A 25,496-nucleotide genomic window follows, 5' to 3' on the forward strand; every position below is an offset into this window, starting at 1 on the left:
TAATTGTTTCCTTTTTGGAACCCTTCAACAGGTGGGAAGGGCTTCCCTGAGAGCTCAGTTGGTAAAGAATCCACTTGTAGTGCAGGAGACCCCAGTTTGGTTCATGGGTTGGGAAGATCATCTGGAGAAGGGATAGGCTACCCACTCCAGTATTCTTGGGGCTCATCTGGTAAAGAATCCGCCGGCAATGTGGGAGACCTGGGTTCGATCCCTGGGTTAGAAGATCCCCTGGAGAAGGGAAAGGCTATCCACTCCAGGCTAGCACTCCAGTATTGCTATCCATGGCCTAGAGAATGCCATGGATGTCCATGGGGTCTCCAAGAGTTGGACACGACTGAGTGACTTTCACTTTCAACAGGTGGGAATGTAAGTTGGTCTGCTGCTGCTGCTGCTGCTAAGTCGCTTCAGTCGTGTCCAACTCTGTGCGACCCCATAGATGGCAGCCCACCAGGCTCCCCCATCCCTGGGATCCTCCAGGCAAGAACATTGGAGCTGGTTGCCATTTCCTTCTCCAATGCATGAAAGTGAAAAGTGAAAGTGAAGTCGCTCAGTCGTGTCCGACTCTTAGCGACCTCATGGACTGCAGCCCACCAGGCTCCTCTGTCCATGGGATTTTATGGAGGTTCTTCAAAAAACTAAAAACAGAATTACCAAATATTAACAGCCATTTTTGGGGGGCAGTATTGGTCTTTTTTTGTATATATAAAAAATGAACAAAAACCCTAAGTAGAATATGTTTCTGGGTAAATTTAAATGTGACTGTCAGGAAATCAATTTGTCATATGTGGTGAGTTGTGTTCTGAGGTAGAAAACCAGAGTCAGAACAAGGTTATTTCTGGCTAAGCACTTGGAGACTAACGTTTCTGTATTTGTTTTTGAAAAAAACGCAATGTAATGGTTCCGGTTGTTAATATTAAAATGATGATTTCCATCGATGTTTAAATCTAAAACACAATGGGAAAGAAGATATATAGGCTTGCAATCTAAAATCAAAACAGCTTAGGGAAACTAATTTTTTTCTGAAATTGGCAAAAACTCTGGATAGAAAAACAGGAAATTGAATATTCATATATTTTGTAGTAGAGGTATTAATGTATTTGATTAAAAAGTGCTGCCTAAGACCTTGCTGAAGATGTTATATACTATAAGGAATAGCTTGCCACTGCATTGACTCTCTAACAGTGGAAAAATTCTGAGTTACAATAAGGGATTTTGAACCTGAATTATTAATAATAGCTTAACAGTAAACTGAATTGAAAAAAAATATTGAAATTGCTAGTTTTATTTCAGTGCACTTTTATTGGCAAAATAGAAACAGCTTTGAAGCAAAATTTGTATTAAAACATTGGTTGTTCAGTCGCTCAGTTGTGTCCAACTCTTTGCCATCCCATGGACTGAAGCATGCCAGGCCTCCCTGTCTTTCTCCATCTCCCAGAGCTTGCTCAAGCTCTTGTCCATTGAGTCGGTGATGCCATCCAACCATCTCATCCTCTGTCGTCCCCTTCTCCCCCTGCCTTATCTTTGCCAGCATCAGGGTCTTTTCTAATGAGTCAGCTCTTCACATCATGTGGCCAAAGTATTGGAGTTTCAGCTTCAGCATCAGTCCTTCCAATGAATATTCAGGACTGATTTCCTTTAGGATGGACTGGTTTGATCTCCTTGCAGTCCAAGAGACTCTCAAGAATATTCTCCAACACCACAGTTCAAAAGCATCAATTCTTCAGCACTCAGCCTTGGTATCTTTTTTTTTTTTTAATCATATTCTGTCATAGATTCCTCAGTTAAAGTAGGAGTAGATATGTCCATATTGTTTAGGTTTGAGAATACAGTTTCTGTTTTGCTTTTGTCCATACCACAATTACTAAAGTTGTGGCCTTAGATTTCTGTAGTTGCCAGTTTGGATCATTCAAGGTGTTCTTTTTGGGATATTTTGCATGTTTGGTGCCTGTACTTGAGAATGTCAAATTCTAATTCATTTTTATCTATTTTTATCTTTTCTTATAGCATAGTTTACCCACTCCAGTGTTCTTGCCTGGAGAATCCCAGTGACGAGGGAGCCTGGTGGGCTGCCATCTCTGGGGTCGCACAGAGTCGGCCATGACTGAAGTGACTTGGCAGCAGTAGCAGCAGCATGGCATAGTTTCATGCTTGGGTTTGAGATGCTCTGTCTTTGATGCTGTTTAGGTAAATAGAAATCATCTGAGGATGCTTTACTGCTGTCAGCTGAAGGCTTCATTCTGGAATTTGCTTCTCTTACTTTCCTACTGTCTGTAGTAGTACAGCTCTCACCCTTATCTTTTATGACGATTTTCCCAGCATGTTGCTACTGCTGCTAAGTCACTTCAGTCGTGTCCGACTCTTAGCGACCCCATAGACGGCAGCCCACCAGGGCTCCCCGGTCCCTGGGATTCTCCAGGCAAGAACACTGGAGTGGGGTGCCATTGCCTTCTCCATGCAACCATTACCATAGTCAATTTTAGAACATTTAATCACCTTGGAAAGAAACTTATACCTCTTGACTACCTCAGTTCATATGTCAATTCATATCTCTCCATTCCTCCTAGTCCCAAGCAATCGCTAGTCTTTCTGTCTTTATAGCTTATTCTGAACATTTCATAAAAATTACATAAGAGGTAGTATGTTGTGATTGACTTCCTTCACTTAGCTGTTTGCAAGGTTCATCCGTGTTGTAACACGTACAGTTAGTACAGTTGCCCCTGGAATAACATGGATTTGAAGTCCCTGGGTCTGTTGTTTGTGAACTTTTTCCAATAAAGAGCAGACTACTACCCAGTCCTTGGCTGACTGGATCAGAGAATGTGGGCCTGGGGACGTGGGGGCCAGCTGGGAGGTTATAAGTGGGCCTTGCCTGTGCTGCTAGGTCGACGTCTATGACCCTCACATTGTTCAGGAGTCAGTCGTATTCCATTTCTTTTTATTGCTAAATTGAATTCCACTATATACTGCATTTTGTGTAGACTCTGTTCATCAGCTGATTTGTTTCCACCTTTGGCTATTATAAATAATACTGCATATATGTATATAATTATTTATGCACAAGTTTTTCCAGGACATACTATACTGTGTATATTCTGCTCACTTGAGTGAAGTTGGTGGGTCATAGTGCAACTTAATGTTTACACTTCTGAGGAAATGTCAGGTGGTTTTTCACGGTGGCTGTATTATTTCCTATTATCACCAGCAGTATATAAGGGCTCGGGTTTCTGCGTACTCTGGCCCACACTGGCCACACTTTTCACTGTAGCCTTCCCAGTGGGTATGAAGTGGTGTTTCATCATGGTTTTGATTTGCATTTCCCTGGTGACACTGAGCATCTGTTCATGTAGTTTTTAGCTATTTGTATATTTTCTTTGAAGAAATGTCTGTTCAGATCTTTTGCCCGTTTAAAAAGTTGGGTTGTGTTTTAGTTGTTGAGTTGTAAGAATTCTTTATACTTTCTGGATAAAAGTCTCTCATCACACATATTCTTGCTTGCAAATGTTTTTCCGATTCTGTGGGTTGTCATTTCACTTTCTTGATGGTATCTTTTGAAGTATGAAAGTTTTATTTCTGTTGAAGTACAATTTATCTGTTTTTTTTTTTTTTGGTTGCTGTTCTTTTGGTGTCTGTCATACCTATGCAATTCATTGCCACATATGTGGTCATGTAGATTTATTCCCTTATTTACCTTTAAAAGGTTTATACTTCGTAGTTCTACATTTAGGTTTTTGATCCACACTGGAGTTAAGTTTTGTGTATGTTGTGAGGTGAGCATCCAGTTATTTATTTGTTTATTTTTTGCCTTTGTCTATCTAGTTGTCCCAGGAGGAGATGGTTAATCAGTTTCTATATGTGACAGATCTGAAAAACTCAAAAAGAATTTTGTACATTCTTGAATTATTTTTTAAAACATTCTGAACGAATCTGGATCATTTTCTGTATCATAAACAGTGACACAGGATTTTTTTTTAGAATTAAAAATTATGTAGACTGTGTTTATTCACTTTAGTGCATTTACTTTTTAAAGCTAGGTTTAGTTTTCTTTTGTTAGGGTTGTTTCCAAAATATGCTGGTTTGTTTAAATTGTATTTCTTTAATTTTTGAAAGACATATACCTGATGGGTCAGAACTAATATTAAAGGGAAATTTCCAAAGCCATCTGTATTTGAAACAATGTTTGTTTTGAGAAATCGTGTGTGGTATCTTGTGAAATACAGTATAGTTCAGAAATTTTGCCCTTATTCTTGTATGTTATAGAAGTTATCCTTTTCATTATCAAAAGTAGGTAGAAATGAGAAAGTAAAGAAAGCATAGATCAACTAACGTAACTATTTTGCCTTAAAGGTTAAATAAGAATGCAGAAAAGATCTTTTCGTTTATTTGTATCTGTTGAAATTAGTTGCCTGTGTCTTCTCTAAAGCAGTGTTTGTGCAAAGGAATTTGTACCCTTGCTTTCTTTTGCAATGAGACAGTGTTAACTTGAGGCTGTTACTTTAAGAATATTGCTTATGCTGCGCATCAGGATAGCAGCTTTTCTTATAGTGTTGTGGGGCAGAGTTTAGGAACATTCACCTGGGAATTGTAAATGGACTGTTCATATTTCAGCAAACTGCAGGAGTATTTCTATTGACTTTCACTGCTTGTTTCAGCCACTTGTTTTCTGATTTGTCAAAATCTGCCTTTTGAGGAGGTTCTGACTTTTGAGTCAAACCCGGTTTCAGGTATGATTGCCGTAGATTTAGAAGCTCATCCTGGTGGAGTTCATCATTCTTGAAATGTTAGTAAACATTTGTGTTAAAAATAATTATAGTTCCCCCTCCTTCCTTCATGGTACAGTAGGAAATGTTCAGATCATTATGTAATCTCATAGATCCTTGGATTTCCCTGATGAAATTTGGTCTCTGAGAATTTTTTATCTACCTTATTGACATTTAGTGTGGAGAGTTATGTAGTGAGTACTATAATAATCAATTTAAATTCTATCGTGTTTTAATGCTCTTTAAGCTTCAAGTTTTGTTTCTGAAATTGATCTTGTTAATTTTTTATTAGAAAGAAAATGGGGAATTAGAACTTTTTTTGCATTTGTATTTCTGCTTAAGTCTTATTAATTCAGCTATTGCATATCAGCTGTCCAATCTTGCTAATGATTATACTTTTATTTCCTAATGACATAATATAAATCGTAGCAGTTTGAATCACAGAAATGTCAAGTGGTTGTACTATTATTTCAACCACGAGATTTGAAAAATGAAAACAGTGTGTTCTGGAGCATTGCTCATTCGTGTTACACACTGCTTGTTGTTTGAATTAGAATTTAAATAGGACTGTGAGGAGCTGTTTGCTTGTTATATTGAGCTGAAAGGCAGGTAAGCATTCAATGATTTGTGCTGGAGATATGGAGCTTGATGGGAACTGGTAGTAAACTTTAATATTAAGTTTATTCTGTTGGTAGTTTTCAGAGGGAAATAAATGAAGTGAGTACTCTTTGTGACCAAGGGAAAAGAATGTTTGTTACTGGAACGTTGACCAAATATATGATTGTCTCTTTAGAAGTCTGGTAATTACAGTAATATTGTTAGCCAGTGAAGTGACTAATAGAAATCCTGAGCCTTAACCTTTCCTTGTAAGATGAAAAGGTATGGTTCAGCCCTTGGGGCCTACTACTGATAGCTCACTTGGAACTTATTCCCACATAGTGACAGTTGACCCTAGCTTGAAAAAATAGTAGTTGGCTTTGCAGAAGAAAGAAAGGTTTTATGTTTTCTACCATTCATGTGACCACAATGCAGAACCATAATTCAAAGTAAGTTTTATTTCAGCTAGGAATAGTCTTCATTCTGAAAGAATTGACAAGCTAATAGTAAGGACTTATGCTCTGAAACTTGTTACGCTTATGTTTTCTACATCGTAAATATGTATATAGTTTCTTTGGATGAAGCAGTTCCTTTATGAATGGTTTACCTTTGTTATTTCTCAGTGCAGCATTTTAAATCAGTTCTTTGTGTGTAGGGGAGGGCCCTTGGCATGGTATCCAGCTGTTGTCTGAGGTTGCTAAATTTAAAGAACTATCTAAAAACTGGTAACAATGTTATTAATATTGAATGACTAAAGCATTGGGTTTTTTTGTTTGGTTTTCCCTCTCTCACCTCAGTAAACTGTTGCAACTTAGATATAAAGAATTTTATTTCTAATGATTCTTTTAGGCCTCGGCAACTTGTAGCCATTCTTACACAGTTATATTTGCAGCTGTCACTTTGTCTTCCTGTTTCACTGAATTAAAAAGGAACATGATGTGAGAATTAATTTGTTGAAGAAAGGATACTGTCTCATTTTGAGTTTATTACATTTGTAGTCTTTTAAAATACATTTAAATTATAAAAATAACTTATTTTTATTGTAGAAAAGGCACATAATACAGTTTTGTAATCCTGTCATCCAGAGATAATTGCTGTTACTCTTTTGGTGCCACTCTTTTGGTTGTCATTCTTAAAGAGGTGAAATATCACCTTACCAGATAGAACTTAAATCTTTCGGTTTTGAAGCTGAATAAAATGACACTCTTTTGAAGAATATCCTGACAACATGTTGAAATATTTTAAACTAAATTGTGGTGGAGAGCCTATTTTTAAAAAAATGAAGAGTTGATGGGTAGAGATGGGAAAAGTAGTAGCTAAAATAGAAACATAAGGAAACAGTTGTATATGCCATTCCTGTGTAGTTGGAACAGACTTGGTCTTTGTCAGTAATTTCCACGTTGATGAATTAGTCTTATCTTCATGAATATCCTGCTTATACTTCCTTAGTCTTTTTCTCTAAGAAGTAAAGGTGGTACAGTCTCATCGTGGGCCTAAAGTTAGGAGGCTTGTATGATTTTTATTTGTTTTGAGTTTCCATGGAATGGTTATCATGGGAATCCCTTTTGGAGAGATTGATCTAATCACACTAGGAAATTTGAAATACTTTGTTTTCCAGTTTCTCTGGAGAAGTAAGTAAGTGGATACCCCCACTAATTGGATGACAAAGCTTGGGTCGGTGACAGGATTTTATGATCGTAATTTGCTCTTACTGCTCAGTTCGTTTTTGAGTTCTCTGATCCTTAACTCGCTCTCCTAGAATTCCTAGAGGACCTGTGCAGCAGCCACTCGAGGACCGAATCTTTACTCCTGCTGTCTCGGCAGTGTACAGCACGGTGAGTACCTACCTCAGGGTTGTTTGTCAGATGCTGTGTGCTTTGCACATGAACCTTTGCTCTGATAAACAGTGTTAGATTGGTACATGATATGCATTTGACTAAAACGTTCAATAAAATCTCAAATAGAATTAGATGTATATAATGTGATGTGAATAGATCTTTCCCCCTGTTATCTTACTGTGAGAAGTAGGTATTGAAAGAAACATTCTGTTAAGGTAGATTGACTCATGCATCTGTGTTTGATCTCCTCCCTTTTCTGCCTTCCATAAATATTGTGGTTCTTCTAGGATACTGAGTTTTAATTTTTTTTTTTTTTTTACTATTTTCCTTTCAATTTTAATAAATTTTACTTTTTTGCTTTAAATTTTTAATCTTTTTTCAATCTTTGCATGTAAAAATGCAGAAAGTTTAGAAAAGAGTGGTTTTAATGGGAAGGAATTTAAATATTTATGTTAAATGATTTAAATTCATACATGACTGGAAATTTGAAAGAGAATGAATATAGTAAAATTAGAAGTGGATTTCAGGAATCTTACAGTAAATCTAGGGAATTTAGGGTAGAATTGTGGAGTTTTTTTATTTTTTGTCTGTGCTGCACTGCTTGTGGGTTTTAGTTTCCTGACCAGGGATTGAACCCAAGCCCTCAGCAGTGATTATGTGGAGTCTGAACCACTGGACAGCCAGGGAATTCCCAGACATATCTTTTTAATGTTTTATTTCATCAAACCATTTATTTCTAGGATAGGGTGCTTTAAAGAAACTCATAATGTAGTGAGAGAATAAAGAATTGTAATCCAACTGATACAATAAAGCAATAATTCTTAACCTGTTTGGTTATAAATTACTTTTAGAATCTGAAAATGGTCGCAGTGCATTCTCCTAAGAAAAGAGCATATACCCAATGTTTGGAAATAATTTCAGAACTTTACGGATGTTCGTCAGACCATTCATAAGACTCTGGTTAAGAACCTTAGTTAGAGATATCAGTTCACTTCAGTCGCTCAGTTGTGTCCGACTGTTTACAACCCCATGTAGCACACCAGGCTTCCCTGTCCATCACCAACTCCTGGAGCTTGCTCAAACTCACGTCCATCAAGTTGGTGATGCCGTCTAACCATCTCATCCTGTGTCTTCCCCTTCTCCTCCTGCCTTCAATCCTTCCCAGCATCAGAGTCTTTTCCAGTGAGTCAGTTCTTCACATCAGGTGGCCAAAGTTAGAGATATGAACATGCTATTATATGCTTCGTTGAGGAAGAGGCAGTAAGGTGGAAGATACAGGACTTTTCTAGACAGAAAAGGGAAGAAAAGGCCTTCTAGGAAGTTAGGAATTAGAGGCATGGTTAGTGGAATGCTAAGTAGTCAGTCATGTGTGGGATGTGTGTTAGGTTTTGTAGCAGAAGTAGAGATGAAGAAAGTGGGTTTTGAAGGTTTTAAGGTCATTCTAAAGAGATAGACCTTTGTTATGTGGGTAATGAGTAAGGTAACTATTTTTTTGGTTTGCTCAAAACGAGTCTCAGTTTACACTTGTATGAATCAGCTGAACCACCTGTTAATTATTTTTTGAATCCTCTACAACTCCTAAAATGGACTCAGTTTGGATGATGAACTGTCTGCTCACTCTACTAATTGGGAACCTTCAACTTACATTAAAAAATAATCTTTAATTTTTTTTCTGACACAGCTTCCTGCAGGCCAGAGTTTGTTTGTTTGTTTGTAGTCCTGAGCTTAGGGAGTCTTCCTGGCGATCCATGGTTGAGACCACACGCTTCCATCATAGGGAGCATGAGCTCTGCCCCTGGCTGGGGAGCTAAAATCCCAGGTGCTCCACAGTGTGGCCAAAAAAAAAGTTCTGAGGTTAAAGGCTGTAGAATTTTATCAGGCATAACTCTTTAACATATAATTTTTTCTAATTTTGAAAGGATACCTTCAACGTTAACTTATTTAGGAAAAATAAGAAAATGAAAATTTCTAGTGATCTTGACTGACTTTCTAGAGGCATCTACTCTAACCAGTTTTTGGTATATTTTTTTCTTTTTCTCTGTCTTAGGCTTTATATAAGGTATTTTATTCTCATTTGTCACTTTATGTTGTAAGGTTAGCTTTTCCTATGCTGTTTGAAACATGTCTTAAATAATAAATGGTTGTATGTTGTTTTGTTTTAAGAATTTAACATTCAATCAAGGTTTGACAGATTAATTTTTAAGCTTTTAATGTGTGTCAGACACTGTTGTAGGTATTGGGAATATATAGTGAGCAAACTAAACCTGCAGTTCTTATGGAGCCTATTTTTTTGTGAGATAGAAAAATAGTTAAGTGTATGCATCTGTGTATGTGTGTGAGATATCCTTTTGGGTGGTTATAAATGCCTTGAGGCAAACGAGGCAAGCTAAAGGGATAGGGAATAGCTGGACATCCTACTTTAGTTAGGCCTCCCAGGGAACTTTTATCTGAAAACCATGGCATTTAAGTAGAAGCTTAAGAAATGAAGGTGTGCAATTGCAGATTTTAGGAAAAGTGCATTTCTGGTAGAAGAAACAGCAGTGCAAAGGTCCAGAGATGGCCTCTGGGGCATCAGACTATTTTAGGGTACAGACCAGGGCAGAGACTTTGGATTTTAATGTAGATACGATAGAAAGCCATTGGAACTTTAGGAGCTGACTTTTTATTTTTAAAGGTCACTTTGGCTTCTATATAGAGGGTAGACTGATGAGGCTAGGTGGCTGTGGCTGTGAGGGGGAAGCATGAAGATCACTTAAGAGGTTAATTGTAATACAGGCAAATAATGGTGGCTTGCTGTAAGTCAGTGGCAGTGAAAGAGATGAGTAGTGGAGCTGGCTATATATTTTGAAAGTAGAGTCAGGATGTGATGAGAGCTTGGATGTGGGACGTGAGAGAAAGAAGAGTAAAGGAGGATGTCAGAAATCAGCACTTGAGCAGCTGAGTAGATGAGCATGATACTAGTTACAGAAATGAACGTTGGGTGAGAAATAGGGTCTTTGTTGAGAAAATGAATACGTGTGAACATTATTTATGTGAGGAGTTAATAAGCACTAGGTTGTTTCCAGTTTTTCCTATCGTGAGTAATTTATTGAATTTTAACCCTTTTCTGGATTTGGGATTACTGTTACAGAATAACTTTCTAGAAATGCAGTTACTGCGTTAAAGTGTAGACATGGTACGTAAATGAGGACACGTGACTTTGTAAACTTAGCCTTTAGAGAGGAGATAATCAGAATCCTGTGACACAGTCACACTGTTACACAGTTGACATGAATTGCTTTGCATTAAAGTTTTTGAATTTATTTTTGAGTTAGATCAGATTTGACATCTGGTATTAAAAGCTACTGTCATATATGTGGTCCTTCAGTTAATTTAAAAAGTTGGTATGTCACTTATATGAAATGCATATTCTCAAAGGACAAAGGGTTTTAGGGAGTACAAAGCTACCTTGAAATATGATGTCTGCTTTTTGATCAGTTTTTCCATTTTTAGTAATTCAGATCACTTCCTCACTCTTACAGTGCTGTGCACATTAACAGTGAGTGGGCGGGTAGTTGACCAGCTGCGTAGTCTCCGCTTTTCTCCACCCCAAGATTATGTATTGGTCTTTAGTCCTCTATTGTCTTGGTCCATTAGGATCATTTCTGTGTCATAAAATAAAGCTAACCTTCAATTCACCTCCTCCTGGCTCAGCATATGGTGCCCGTATGTCAGTTTAATTGAGTTGGTTAAATTCCTTGAAAGGTAAAAGATACCTTGACAGCCTTTAAAAATGATACAGTCAAAGATTTCACTCTTTTATGTCTGATGGGGAGGCTGTATGGCATTATGTCAGCCATTTTAGGTTAAGTTTTCTGCTGATATTCAGAGGGGTATCAAAAATAAGACTCCTATAATGCCTTCAGTTTTACATTTTGGCCTGTGTACTATTTTATTATCATCTGGTTTTTCTGAGTTTCTCCTTGGAACATTTATCAGGGATGAGAGGGATGCTTATGTCATTATTCCTCATTAGCCAAAATTACATTAGGGTGATTGATCATATGAACAAAAGAACAAAAAAGCCAGTATTTTTAAATGCTAGTAAGAACAGTATGTACTATGGTGGAGAGGAAATGATAAAACTAAAGAGGCATGAGCTAGTTTGAAATATATTCATTAATAACTGTCTTATTGGCATGCTTCTTAAGAACAAATTGTGAAGTTTTAGCATATTGTATATTTTTGGCTTATATAGTCAGACCAGCATATCCAAGGGGTCATCATACTTGGATTCAGCCAACCATGGATCAAAAATATTTGGGGGGAAAAAAAAAGATTTCAGAAAGTTCCAAAAGGCAAATCTTGAATATCCATTTGCTGGCAGCTTATCTACATAGCATTTGCATTGTTTTAGGTATTAGTGTAATCTAGAGATGATTTAAAGGATAGGAGAGGATGTGTATGCAAATACGAAGCCATTTGATGTAAGAAACTTGAGCTTCCCGAATTTCACTACCTGTGGAAGGGTGGTCAAGGAACCAATCTCTCTATGATACCTAGTTCAATTCAATTCAGTTCAGTTACAGTCGCTCAGTCGTGCCTGACTCTTTGCGACCCCATGAAGGATTGATGGTTTTGAATTGTGGTGTTGGAGAAGACTCTTGAGAGTCCCTGGGACTGCAAGGAGATCCAACCAGTCCATCCTAAAGGAGATCAGTCCTGAGTGTTCATTGGAGGGACTGAAGCTGAAACTCCAGTACTTTCACTACCTGATGGAAGAACTGACTCATTTGAAAAGACCCTGATGTTGGGAAAGATTGAAGGTGGGAGGAGAAAGGGATGACAGAAGATAAGATAGTTGGATTGCATCACCGACTTAATGAACATGAGTTTGAGTAAACTCCGGGAGTTGGTGATGGACAGGGAGGCCTGGCGTGCTGCAGTTCATGGGGTCGCAAAGAGTCGGCCATGACTGAGCGCCTGAACTGCACTGAGCTGTGTGTGTGTATACATATATGAACAGTATCTTCTTTCTCTGCACAGCTTGTGATAGGCTTTTAGGTTGTTTCCATATCTTTGCCATTGTGAATAATGCTGCAGTTAATACAGGGATGCAGATATCTTTTTGATATCTTGTTTATTTCCTTTGGATATATACCCAGAAGTAGGATTGCTAGATCATATGATTAGCACATTCTAAGGCTTGTATTACTTTGAAAGATCATCTTCAATTTTACAAAAAATTTTAAGATAGTCTAGATTGAGTATGTTTCATCATTTCCTTGCTCTTCATGGACTCATTTTACTAATACCTTCAAGTTTTACTTTCATAAAAAACTGTTTCTTACCCATCACTAGTATTAGCCTCCTTTCTTTAGATAAATCTCAGAATCAGCATCATTAAATATTTATGAAATCTAGATGCCACTAAATCTGTATTTTTTGTCTTTGTTAAAAATAGGTATGTTAATTAGACCCAATCTATTTGCTGTATCGCCTTTCTTTCTAAATGTAGAATTGTTAACTATTGTAATAATTTAAGACATTTTTGAAGTTACTTTTCTGCAGCATTAAAAATACAGCTGAAAAGGCTCTGACTTCTTGGAGCTTGCTTTCTGGGCATAAACACATAGATGTGGTAGAGTTATTAAGGATATTGAGACAGTTCAGTAAATATTTATTGAATAATAATTGTGTGCAAGTTTTTGTGTCAGATAATCTAGGTTAACAGTGGTAGATAATATGATCCTTATCTTTAATAAGAGTTTTCATTTTATCACATGAGATGGGTAATACATTATTTGAAGCTCTAGAAGTTACGAAGTGCAGATGGGGAGAAAGTTTGGACTGTCTACTAGGAGAAGGTGAAGAAAGGTGAACATATTCCAGTTAAATCTTTTGAGATGGATGAGAATTCTACTCTGTAGTGCAATGAGTCGTGAAATGTACTGTTAACTCATTAACAAATGGGGTTTAGGGGCACCCACTCTCCACGCAGTTGAAAATGCACAGGTGTATATATACCTGGGTATATAAAAATTGAGCAAATCTGGTCAGAGCAGTTCTTCCTGAGGAAACTGACAGAATACTTTATAGAACATTTTCTTCATTATCATCACTAACACTTGGTCAGTACTAACTGTGGACCAGGCTCTCTTCTAGCACTTCGCTTGTATTAATTCATTTAATCCACATTACAGAGGTATGAGGTAAGTATATCTCCTGTTTTAGTTGGGCATTTATTAGTAGTTACTGTGCCCCTGGCAGTGTGCAAAGTGCTGTACATACAGTGGATTGCTTAATCGTTATGGCAACCTTCATTTACAAATAAGGAAATGGAACTCTCTGAAGTTGCGTAATCTGAGTACACATCTGTCTGACTCTCTAGCTCACGTGAAGGACTGTGTTTCACTGGGTGGGAAGCTGCTTCTTGTTGAACTCTCACATGAGGTATAAATAGCAATACTCAATTTTGGGGGAGTCAGGACTCTTGGTCATCTATGAAAGCTATGGATCTACTTTGCAGAACAGTGAGCATACGAAAATAGTTTTTACTGCAGTTTTAGGAGAGTTCAAGTATCCTTTGACCCTGGCTAAAGAGCCTTTACTTTTATAAGATTCCTTGCTCTCGTCTAGACCAACTTTCCCCTTGCAAGGGTGCCATGTTGTACTCTTTTCATGATTCTCAATATAGGGAAATAGCTCATTTATTACTTTGTACATTGTGTGTTAAACTGACAGAGACTTTATTAAGATTTTACCCACTTTTCCATCTTGAGGTAACCTTTTTTTAAAGCATTGGTATATGTTTAGCTCATTTATATCCTTGTTATTAAAAATTCTGGATCCATTTTGCTGCCTATCTTGGTATCTGCTGAGTAATGACATTTATGAAAGTTAAGATTCCTTGTCATTAATATTTAATGTGGATTTACTCATTAAATGTTAAACCACATACCTAATTAAAATAATATTTAATATATATTCACTGATTTTTCTCCTTCAGAAGGATTAACTTTAAAAATACAAAGCGTGTTCTGTTGTTAAATGTCAGCTAGAAATGGCTTTTGAATTTCTAAAATAAGAAAATAGTAGATATAGTAATCAAGTTCTTTAATGTTAGAGAATTTTGAAAATGTGTTTCTTTGAACTCTGAGATAGTCTCTGTAGGGCCATTTGATAAAGTATTTTATGCCCTATTACTTAAAAAAAAACAACTGATGGGGCCAATTTAAAATAAAATGAGTCATAGGAAATTGGACTGTTTTAAGTAATTGTGTAGTAAATAAAGTTGTAATTATTTTAAGGAAAAAGAAAGAAGGAACATTATTATTTCAAGATACGCAATTATTATTGCTGTGAAGTTGGTGGCATGAATAGAGAGGTCATTTTTTACCATATGTTTTGATAGACGTAGAAACATTTAACTTACATCATTCCTTTTTCAATCTTTTAAAAGCACTCTGCTGTTAGGGTAATCTTACAGGCAAGAGATTGTGAAGGATTAGCGTCTTTGTTGTGTCATTCTTTGCTTCCTTAATTGCCGTATAGAGTACAGAATGTTCAAGAGAAGGATGTTTAGTTTCTTTAGCTCTTACAAGTCCCAACGAACCCTTGGATACATTGTTCATTCTTAGCATTGTTAAATCAGCCAAAAGTGGCTTTTTTTTCTTTCTTTGTTCAGTATGTTGCAGGAAGAGGGGACCCTTTCCCTGGCCAAAGGGTGGGCTCTTGTCTAACACTTGGAAATGAATTGGGTGAGGAGATACACACTTGATTGTGAATGGGCACCTGGGTGGAGACCATCAGGGTGACGGAACCCAGGAGATCTGGCCAGTCATTCTGACTCAGAGCCCTTCCTGGTGATCCACGTATCACTCAGCCAAGATAGATTTCAGCAAGAAGGATTCTGGGAGGTTGGTAGGACATATGGACTGCCATCTCCTTTCTCCTTCTGACCTTTTCTGAATTCTTCCAGTTGGTGGTAGCTTGTTAGTTTCACCTTCTTTACTAGGACCTCCTGTTGTAAGAGAACTCATGCAGATCGTCACCGTGGGGTCTGGTTGGAGCAGGCAGCTTTGCTTAGTGGTCCCCTAGTGAGCATCTGTTCAGTGACCTTTCTGTCCTTCCTTTGGTCACACAGTGCAGCATGAGGGATCGTGATTCCTCTACCAGGGATCGAACCTGTGTTCCCTGCATTGGAAGTGTGGAGTCTTAACCACTGGATTGTCAGGGGAAGTACCTAGGTAACCTGTCTTAAAAAAAAAAATCAGAAAAATTAATTAGGAGCATGTTTCAAATATTTATTTAAAAAGTTCTATAGATCAATTAAGAGAGTTTGGTATTAGTGAAAACATGCATAGAAAAGGAAAGAGGTGTAATACTGAAGTGTATGATTAAAGATCATTAGACTCAGATAGTGAGCTGGGCTGGGTGAGAATATTTCAGCTTTCTGGAAGGTCTTCATCTCATTAAAATCTTTCCAAATATTGGTCAGGCATTGGTGAGTGCTAATTGTTTTTCAGAGGAAGCTGATAAATTATATAACACAAAAAAGTTTGACCCAGAAACCAAGTTTGGGGTGGATTTCTTTCTTCATGTATTTTATGTGTTGGGCTAAGTTCTGTGGGAGAAAATGTAGTAGAGAGCGTTCACTTACACTGTGGCTGGAAAGACAGAATGTGCTCACAGGAGTTGAACTGTTAAAAGAACTAGAAGAAAGGAATTGTTTACCGTTTCAGTGGAAGAGAAGAAAGCCAAAACCAAAAAACAACACTAAACAAGAGCAAACTCCTCATTCTTTGACTGTGCACCAAGGTCTTTGTGCTTTTCTCTTAAGGGATTTCTTTCAAACCCTAACCTGTTCATTCATCAGACTTTGTTTTTGTTTTTGAGCATCTGCTTGTGTGGCATTGTGCAGAGCACAAGGGATACAGTGCTCTCTGCTTTGAAGATGCCTGCAGCCTAGTGGGAAAGTTGAACTGATCGATCGTTTAAGTGCAAGTATGATTAATGCTGAATTAGAGGTAGGCAGAGAATGTCTTGCTATTCTTGCAAGCATGGAGCTGCAGCTTGAAACTCAGCCAGGGACACAGGGCAATGAGAAGTTTATCTCAGGAGAGGTGAGATTTGGATTGAGTTTTTAAAGATAAGGAGAAGGTATACAAGTGAAAAAAGGTATGTTTGTGTATTTGGAAAACTACAAAGAAAAAAAGCATCAGAATGTTGGCTCTTGAGCTTTGGAGCCCATCTAAGATTATTAGACAGCGTTAATTACAAGTACTTAACTGGATTCTCCTACTCTTGCCTGGAGAATCCCATGGAGGGAGGAACCTGGTAGGAATCCCATGGGGTCGCAAAGAGTCAGACATGACTGAGCAACTTCACTCACTCAATTACAAGATAGGAAGGAAGGCTCTAGTAGTTAGAGTCATAGCCAACTAACTACATGGCAGCAATTGTAGATGCAGAGAGGTGTGCACTTTGGGCTTAGTGACATTCCATTATTTTAAAGTATGTTTTTGTATAAAACTTGATGTTCATAATGATGAATTTGTATGATCAAGGAAAAAATTCAGATTGTATTTAATGTGCTGAAGATTTCCATCCAGAATAAGAGAAAAATAAATTTTGCTTATTTAAAGAGATTCATTCCTAGCTATCTGCAAAATCTGAAATTGTACAGTAGAAGGAATGACTGACTTTTCCAGGGATTCCAAGAAAGTGAGGTTATATCATAATCTAATATAAACTGTTCCTTAAATGTGATGGGAATGCAGGATAAAGGAAAGAAGAGACTGAGTTGGTTAAGTCAAGAATGTGATTTTTTTACTTGTATTGGAGAAAAAAGCACATTTTAGGGTTAATGATGTTTATAAATAATAGTGTTTTCTCTGTACTGTCATACTCAGCAATAATGTAGCATAGATGTATATATATATATCCTATATTATAGTCTGCCTTCTAATTTATCTTGTAACTTGGTGGACTAAACACACTAAGCAGGTGTAACATGCCAGGTGCTGTGAATATTGGTGAAAACTTGTCAGTGTTGTATTTAGGTCACTGCTTCTTAAAACCTCAGTTGAATCAGCATCACCTGGTGGGGCCCAGCCTGGAGTTTCCAAATCAGTAAATATGGGTGAGGCCTACAAATATGAATTTTCTTTTCTTTTTTTTTTGTTTGCTTAAAATATGAATTTTCAGCAGATGGCCACACGCTGATGCCACTGGCGCAGGGACAGCACTGTGAGAACCACTGCATTAGGGTTGGTGCAAGTCCCGAGTGTTCCCTTTCCTGTTTGTAGGATGGAAATCAAAATAGGAATCCTTTGAACCCAAAACTGTTTGATTTACACTTACATGCCTGATACTAGGATTTTAAATAACAGTTTAAATATTTTTAAACAGTGAAATATTACAGTAGCTGCCGTTTTGGGAATACTTTTTGTATAACAGGCATTGTGATGCATTTTATCTCATTTAGTGTGTTCAGAGAATTTTCACTGAATCTTCAAGATATTCCTTATTTTTCCTTTTACAGAGAAAAAAGCTGAATTTAGGTAATTTGATTGTATAATTTCTGTGTGGTGGAGCCAGAATTTAAACCCAGGTCTCAGTCTGAAAAACCCATGTTTTTTTTTTCAAAACTTTTTATTTTTGCATTGGGGTATAGCCAACTAACAATTTTGTGATAGTTTCCGGTGAGCAGCAAAGGGACTCAACCATAAATATACATATATCCATTCTTCCCCAAATTCCCCTCCATCGCTGCCACTGAGCAGGGTTCCCTAGGCTATACAGTTGGTCCTTGCAACCCGTGATATTTTAGTAATGCTGTCAGGCCTACTTGTAAGATAACTTTAATCAGTTTACCTCTGCTTATGTTACTTGTTTCAGACTTTTTGTCTAGAAAGTGATGGTCTTTGGTGCATCCTCAGAATAGAAGCGTAAGCACGTGTTTCATGTTACTTGGTGTACAGAGCAGCTTAATATTGTGACTTTGATAATGAGATTGTATTTATGTTTGTTCCTAGTTCTCATCTTGGATTTAAAAGCAGAATTCAGTTACCTTGTTCAGTTAGACGAATGGTTCATTATCAGTAAATGAAGATCAGGAGAAAGACAGACAGCCCATAAGTAGTACAGTGGGAAATGACTGCTCATTACAGTTGTTAAATCTGTACTGGTCATCTCCCAACTCACACAGCCATGGCTGTGGTAGGAAGTTAAGGGCTTTGATAGTAGTGGGACTGTTGAACAAATAAAAGCTGTCACTTCTCATGTCAGTTTTCAGTGGTTCCTCTTCTGAGAAAAAGGATAGCAAATGGCCTACAAAGTATGTATTTCTTGGAAAATTAAGGAGTTAATTTCACGCTTATGTAGAGTGTTATTTATTATAGGAAAGGTAGTTTAATAAATGATTGGACTCACAGAGAACTTCCCATCACTCTGTTCCTTTCCCCAAGGCGATCATCCCTAACTGCCTAGCATTTTAATATTAAGTCAGGAAAGGACCTTGGAAGCTTAAGACCATTCTCTGGGCTACTATTAGCAATGAATGAAATAAAAATCTACTTACTATCTTGGCCTGCTGCCTTTATACTACTGTAAGGCAGCACTGGCCACTATACTACTGTAAGGCAGCACTGGCCACCTGAGTCATATTCTAAATCAGTTTCACTGCTAAATAGCCATATTGCAAATAATGAGATTTGGTAGAATTAATAATATGGTGTAATATTTATACGTAAATGTGTAAATGGCCACTTATGTGCAAGTTCTCTCATAAGTACTCCATAAGTCCTGTCCCTGTCCAAATAATGAGGTAATGAGAGTCACTGTGGTGGTTAGTCTTGGTGGCTGCAGGGCGAGAGAGGACCGCATGAAGCTTCCTCTGCTACATCATGGCTTAAGTAGGATTTTATAGGCCAATCTGGAAACCTATCTGCTGAGTTCCAAAAGCAGATTTGCTCACTATAAAATTTATGTGTGCCTGCTAGAAAACAAAAAGAAACTCAGAAGTATAACAGGAAAAGAAGACCCGTATCTGGCTACCTAAAGGGCCATTCCACTCACTTTAACATTTTCTTCCAGTTGTTTTCGTGCATACTTAGGAAAAAAATACTTCTGAAATCAGTGTACCACAATTTAATATCCCTCTTAAAATTATTGGCAACTTCTCATTAAAAAGTCTTTCTAAATATGTATTTTAGGGATGCAGATACCCATTCCCCAAGGAATTATGTATTTTTTTTTTTTTTACTGTTATAAATATGTTTAAACAAGTGACTCATTGCTTTACTTTTTTGCTGGCTAAATAATACCAATTAAGAAACAAGTCAGAAAATAAAATAAAGAGAATGAAAATCAGCCATTATTTCCCAGAGAAACCTTTACATGCGGAGAGAATTCTTCATATGCTTTTTACCTTTATAGACACATATAAAATATACACAAATAAACTAAGTTGTACATATGTAACTTAAAGATTTTTGTTCATGCTTGCTTGTAAGTTAAATTTTTATCCTAGCATACCATGTATATCATTTCATGTCAAGATGGAATTACACATCATTTATTGGGCTGTGATTTGTGTTTAAATACCAGAACTAATCTTTTGGCTGTGTTGGGAAGAAGGCACTTTTAGGAATGGAGATGTTTAAAATAAGAATATTACTTTTGTACTATGATGTATATAACTAGTCATTTGTTCATGGACATTTGTGTTATTTCTGTATTCTTGCTTTCATGAATAATATAAATAATACTGTGATTAGCACCCTTGCCCTTTTGATCTTTATCTTGCTAATTTCTTCATGAGTGTAAAATAGCTGATTAACATTTATCCATCTGTTTAATGAAAACAGAGCAGTGGAGTACATATGATTTTTACAAAGCTAATAATATAGAAGGGTTTATGAAAAGAGAGAACCTATTCTTCACCTCTGTTCTTATCCGTCAGAGGCAGCTGCTTTTAATTCCTCTGGCCTTACCTCTGTTATCTATAATACAGTTTTTTTACCGTGTTTGATTTATCATTATCCATTGACTCTGCTTCAGTAAGTGGTGTTTCAGTTTCTTCTACAGTCTTTCTTTTTCCATTGCCTCTCTGTATAGTTAGGTTCTTGGTCCTGTTACAACTAAACACATTTTTAGAACATGCGGTTTGGATACTTGATGAACAAGTCGTACTCTAAAGATCAAGAAGAGCAGTTTTTGTTTTAAAGGAGAATGATAATCCCCATGAATTTTTCTTGTGAGATTCTCAGGAGTTCCCATGTGGCCTGTAAATAAAACAGACGAAACCTTAGGGAAACTCTTTCTGTATTGAATCCACATATAGAGTTTTAGGTATGTTGTCAAGTCTTGTCTCAAGATTTTATTCATTGCATTGTCCAAACCTGAATTATATTAAGAATAATAAAAATTTGATTTTAAGGAGGATGGGAATCCCTTTTAGAGCCAGTAATCTTTCCTTAAGGAATATATCACAAGATATAGGAATTTACTTTATTAGGCAGTCAATGTATTAGTCATTCTTTTAGTCAGTGATTCAGTATTGCATTTTAATTTTGTTTTGTTTTTGATGGAGGTTTCATGATCTGTTGTTTGTTCTTCTTTACTTTTTGCTAATTTGTTTTTGTGGGCGGTATCAACAAAGTCAGATTTAAGTGAATTAAGAGCTTTGTTACCTCATGAATATGCCTCAACTGATAAAATCGCCAATGTTATAACTAAAATGACCTAAAACTCGTTTATTTCATCTTAATTTAATGCTTTTGTATTCCAAGAATAGTTATTGATCTTATACATATGTATCAATGCAAACTCACGATACCCATCATTAAGATAACCCAGCAGCAGCAGCAGATACTGAGTTAAACTGTATATTTTGAAAATAATTTGTTTCTATAAAGGTCTTCATAAACCTCATGTTTAATTTGTGGGTATAAATATTAGTAGCTTCCAGGTTTTGTGTATCAAGCACTCTGTTAGGTACTCTCCAAAATGTGTCTATAAAGTTGCATTCATCCCTCTTACGATTTCTATTTTACAAGGTAAGAAAGTGGGACTCTTGAGTTATTTGCCCATAGTAACACATCTATTAAATGATAGAGCTGAAGCTAGGTATGGTCATGTGTTCTCCCATTTTATTTTCAGTACCTCAGTTTCTAACATGGAAGAAGGATGCTCAGTCACTAAATAATGTCTGAGTCACTTGTGACCCCATGGACTGTAGCCCGCCATGCTCCTCTGACCATGGGATTCTCCAGGCAAGAATACTGGAGTGGATTGTCATTTCCTTCTCCAGGGAATTTTCCCAACCCAGGGATAAAACCTGCGTCTCCTGCTTGGCAGGTGGATTCTTCACCACTGAGCCACCAGGGAAGTCAATGGAAGAAGAATAGATAAAAACAAAATGAATAGTAACTAAGATAGAAATTTTGAACAAAGAGTTTGTTATTGGTGTCACCAAGGCCAGTGATCTGAAGTTTGTATTAGGTGAATAGGATAAAGTGTGTCTAGATCTGCCTTGTCTTTTCCTGCACTTAGACCTGAATCTTTTTAAGTTTCCTGTTGATTCCTTTGGATACTGTGATGTATTGCATGGAGAAGCCATAACTGATCTCTGCAGCTCTTGATTAAAGTTGTTACTTCTCAAATTGGTCCTTTTACATTGGTTCCCATGTGAAAATCATCTTTCCCATTACTGCCCAGTTTGCCTCCTCTGCTCTAGATTCTGTGTCTGTCTCTCATTTTTGTTGAGACATTTGAATACCGTGTAATTCACCCATTTAAAATGTACAGTTGTTGGATCTTGGCATATTCAGAGTTGTACAGTCTTCTCCAAAAGCAATTTGGGGACGTTTTCATCACCCCCCACAAGAAACCCTGTGTCCTGTATTCGCCCATTACTCCCCAGCACCCCAGCTCTTGTGTGCGTGTGTGTGCTCAGTTGCCTCAGTTGTGTCCGACTCTTGGCAACCTTGTGGACTATAGCCCGCCAGGCTCCTCTGTCCATGGGATTCTCCAGGCAAGAATACTGGTGTTGGTTGCCATTCCTTTCTCTAGGGGTTCTTCCTGATCCAGGGCTCAAACCCCTGTCTCTTACTTCTCCTGCATTGCAGGCAGATTCTTTATTGTCTGAGCCACCTGGGAAGCCCCATCCCAGGCCTTGACAACTACTGATCTACTTTCTGTCTCTGATAGATTTGCCCATTCTGAGTATTTCATATAAGACTTACTTCTCTTAGCATAATGTTTTTGTTGCTTAATAGTATCTATTGTATGGATATACGTATAATTATCTTTCATCAGTTCATCAGTTCAGTCGCTCAGTTATGTCTGACTCTTTGCGACCCCATGGACTGCAGCACACCAGGCTTCCCTGTCCTTTACTGTCTCCCTGAATTTGCTCAGACTCATATCCATTTAGTCGGTGATGCCATCCAACCATCTCATGTTGCCCCCTTCTTTTCCTGCCGTCAATCTTTCCCTGCATCAGGGTCTCTTCCAGTGAGTTCTCTTTTTGCGTCAGGTGGCCAGAGAATTGGAGTTTCAACTTCAGCATCAGTCCTTCCAATGAATATTGAGGTTTGATTTCCTTTAGGATTGGCTGGTTGGATCTCCTTGAGGTCCAAGTGACTCTGAAGAGTCTTCTCCAGCACCACGATTTGAAAGCATCAGTTCTTTGGTGCTCAGCCTTCTTTATGGTCCAACTCTCACATCCATACATGACTACTGGAAATACCTTATCTTTGACTATACAGACCTCTGTCAGCAAAGTGATGTCTTTGCTTTTTTAACACGCTGTCTAGGTCTGTCATGGCTTTGCTGCCAGTAAGCAGTCATCTTCTGACTTCATGACTGCAGTCACCGTCCACAGTGATTTTAGAGCCCAGGAAGAGGAAATCTGTCACTGCTTCCACCTTCTGCCCTTCTGTTTGTCATGAAATCATGGGACTGAATATCATGATCTTAGTTTTTTGAATTTTGAGTTTTAAGCCAGCTTTTTCACTCTCCTTTTTCACCTTTATCAAGAAGCTCTTTACTTCCTCTTTAGTTTCTGCCGTTTGAGTGGTATCATCTGCATATGTGGGGTTGTTGATATTTGTCCCTGCAATTGTGACTCCAGCTTGTGCTTCATCTAATCCTGGCACTTCACATGATATTCTTTGTATATAAGTTAAATAAGCACAGCCTTGACGTACGCTCCTTTCCCAGTTTTGAATCAGTCTGCTGTTCCATGTCTAATTCTAACTGTTGCTTCTTGACCTCTTAACAGGTTTCTCAGGAGGCAGGTAAGGTGGTCTGATATTCCTGTCTCTTTGAGAATTTTCCAGTTTGTTGTGAGCCACACAGTCAAAGGCTTTAACATATTCAGTGCAGCAGAAGTAGGTGTTTTTCTGGAATTCTCTTGCTTTTTCTATGATCCAATGGATATTGGCTGTAGATACTTGATTTATTGGCTATTATGAATAAGGAACGTGAGTGTGTAAATTTTTTTGGTGGACATTCTACCCGCTCTCTTACCCTTACAATATAAATAAGATTATTACATCATCATTTTAAAAATCAGTGGCTCCTTTTTGCTGAGAACAGAAGATTAACATATCTTAGCAAAGAATATGCAGTTTTCCTACAGTCTGGCTATAATCAGACTGCAGTTGCACCAGCATCAGTCCACTAAACTCTCTTTCTCCCAACCCTTTCTAAAGAGAACCCCTTACCTATGTGGAACATACTTTACTTTCTTACCTCTGTACTTTGAAAATTTCTTTTCAAAATAATATCTCTAATTCTTCGTCTGAACCAAAGTGTTTTACTTCTCTGTGTGCAACTCTGATTTCACTAGACCCGACCACAGTTTCAGACCCAGTTATGTCTGGTGGTTAATCAGTTTTAAATACAGTAAATTGAAAATACGTTAAAAAACAGGATTTATCACGTCTTGTTTCTTTATTTTCTGTGATATCCTTTTTATTGGAACTCCTTAAGGACAAGGGCTGTTTCATTTTTATAGCTTAATACAGTGCCTGACAGAGCCTTGATACTCAATCAGTGTTGAGTATGTGTCAGAGGAGTTAAAATTAGCAGTCATATTAAATTGGTTTGTATTATGGCTATCTGCCCTGTCCTTTATATTCTGTTCTGACATCAGCGCACCCATTAAAAAAAGACAAAGGAACTTCTGTTATATGTCAATTAAAAAAAAATTAACCAATCTAGAAAAAAATACTTGTTGTGTGCCTCATTCTCTGTGGTACTAAGTCTATATTGATCCTAGGACTGCTGAAATTAGATTATCTTTCAATTACCTTTTGTCTTTAAAATTCTGAGATTCTGACTTTGGTTTAGTTTTAGTCTGAGACATTACTGATTTGTCCTGTGATAACTTTGTTTATTCTTTAGGGATTCTGAGTAGAGAAATAAGCCACATTGATTCCATTGAGAGGGTGAGCACTGTCTTGGTGGTGGTGCTGCTGGTTTAGTCGCTAAGTCTGACTCTTGTGACACCCTTGCCAGGCTCCTCTGTCCATGGAATTCTCGAGGCAAGAATACTAGAGTATGCAACAATTAACACTGACTAAATAGATCCCTTTGGTTTATAAATTACAAGGTTTTTCATAGTTTTTATTTGCTAGTTTTCATAGTTAGCTTAGAGACCACCTAAAAGTTCGCTATGAACCTACTTCTAAATTTATCCTCCCCAGCCCTGACTCCTCTTCTCAGCTTGGATTCAAATACTGAAATGGCTACTTAGCCATTTGGATGTCTGTTAGGCATATGTTGCCTTTGATTGCTGTTTCCCCTAAGTCTGTTCTCCCTATCTCATAGGACTGCACCCACTTAATATTTCAAGCCATAAACTTAAAAGCCATCATCTGTTTTCGTGTAGTTATCCCTTTTAAATATATATTTAAAAAATTATTATATCTTTTATTATTATTTTGTTTTCTTCAGCCATGAAGACAGAAATTTTAGAATCTTATTCACCTAATTTTGTATCCCATGCACCAGTGTGTGACATAAAATTTGTTCTCAGTAAATACATATTAAATAAGTGAATCAGTCAATCTTCATTCCTTTCTGTCCATTCTTTTCAGTCAAATCAACAGGAATTTTGTTTGCTCTGCCTTTGATATACAACCCAAATTATTCCAACTTCTTTTCATCTTTATTTTTAAAGATGTTTTAAGCTACCATCGCTTTTGGCCTAGTTTATTGTGATAGCTTTTAAACTAATTGTTTCCATTCTTACGTTCTTCTGTTCTTTTCACAAAGCAGCCAAAATGATCTTTGAAAACATTAGATCTGC

General features: G+C 37.3%; 1 protein-coding gene across 21 annotated transcripts in view; it reads left to right on the forward strand.

Annotated features, from left to right (window-relative positions):
- EIF4G3 (eukaryotic translation initiation factor 4 gamma 3) overlaps positions 1-25,496 on the forward strand; it is a 354,574-nt gene that overhangs the window by 78,755 nt on the left and 250,323 nt on the right. For all 21 annotated transcript variants that reach the window (XM_024982993.2, XM_015460874.3, XM_059880202.1 and 18 more), the window contains one exon: positions 7,114-7,189. In XM_024982993.2, coding sequence (XP_024838761.2) covers positions 7,114-7,189 — 76 coding nt within the window. The remainder of the gene's footprint in view (positions 1-7,113; positions 7,190-25,496) is intronic.

This window comes from Bos taurus, chromosome 2 (genome assembly GCF_002263795.3).
Source record: "Bos taurus isolate L1 Dominette 01449 registration number 42190680 breed Hereford chromosome 2, ARS-UCD2.0, whole genome shotgun sequence".
Classification (NCBI taxonomy): Eukaryota; Metazoa; Chordata; class Mammalia; order Artiodactyla; family Bovidae; genus Bos; species Bos taurus.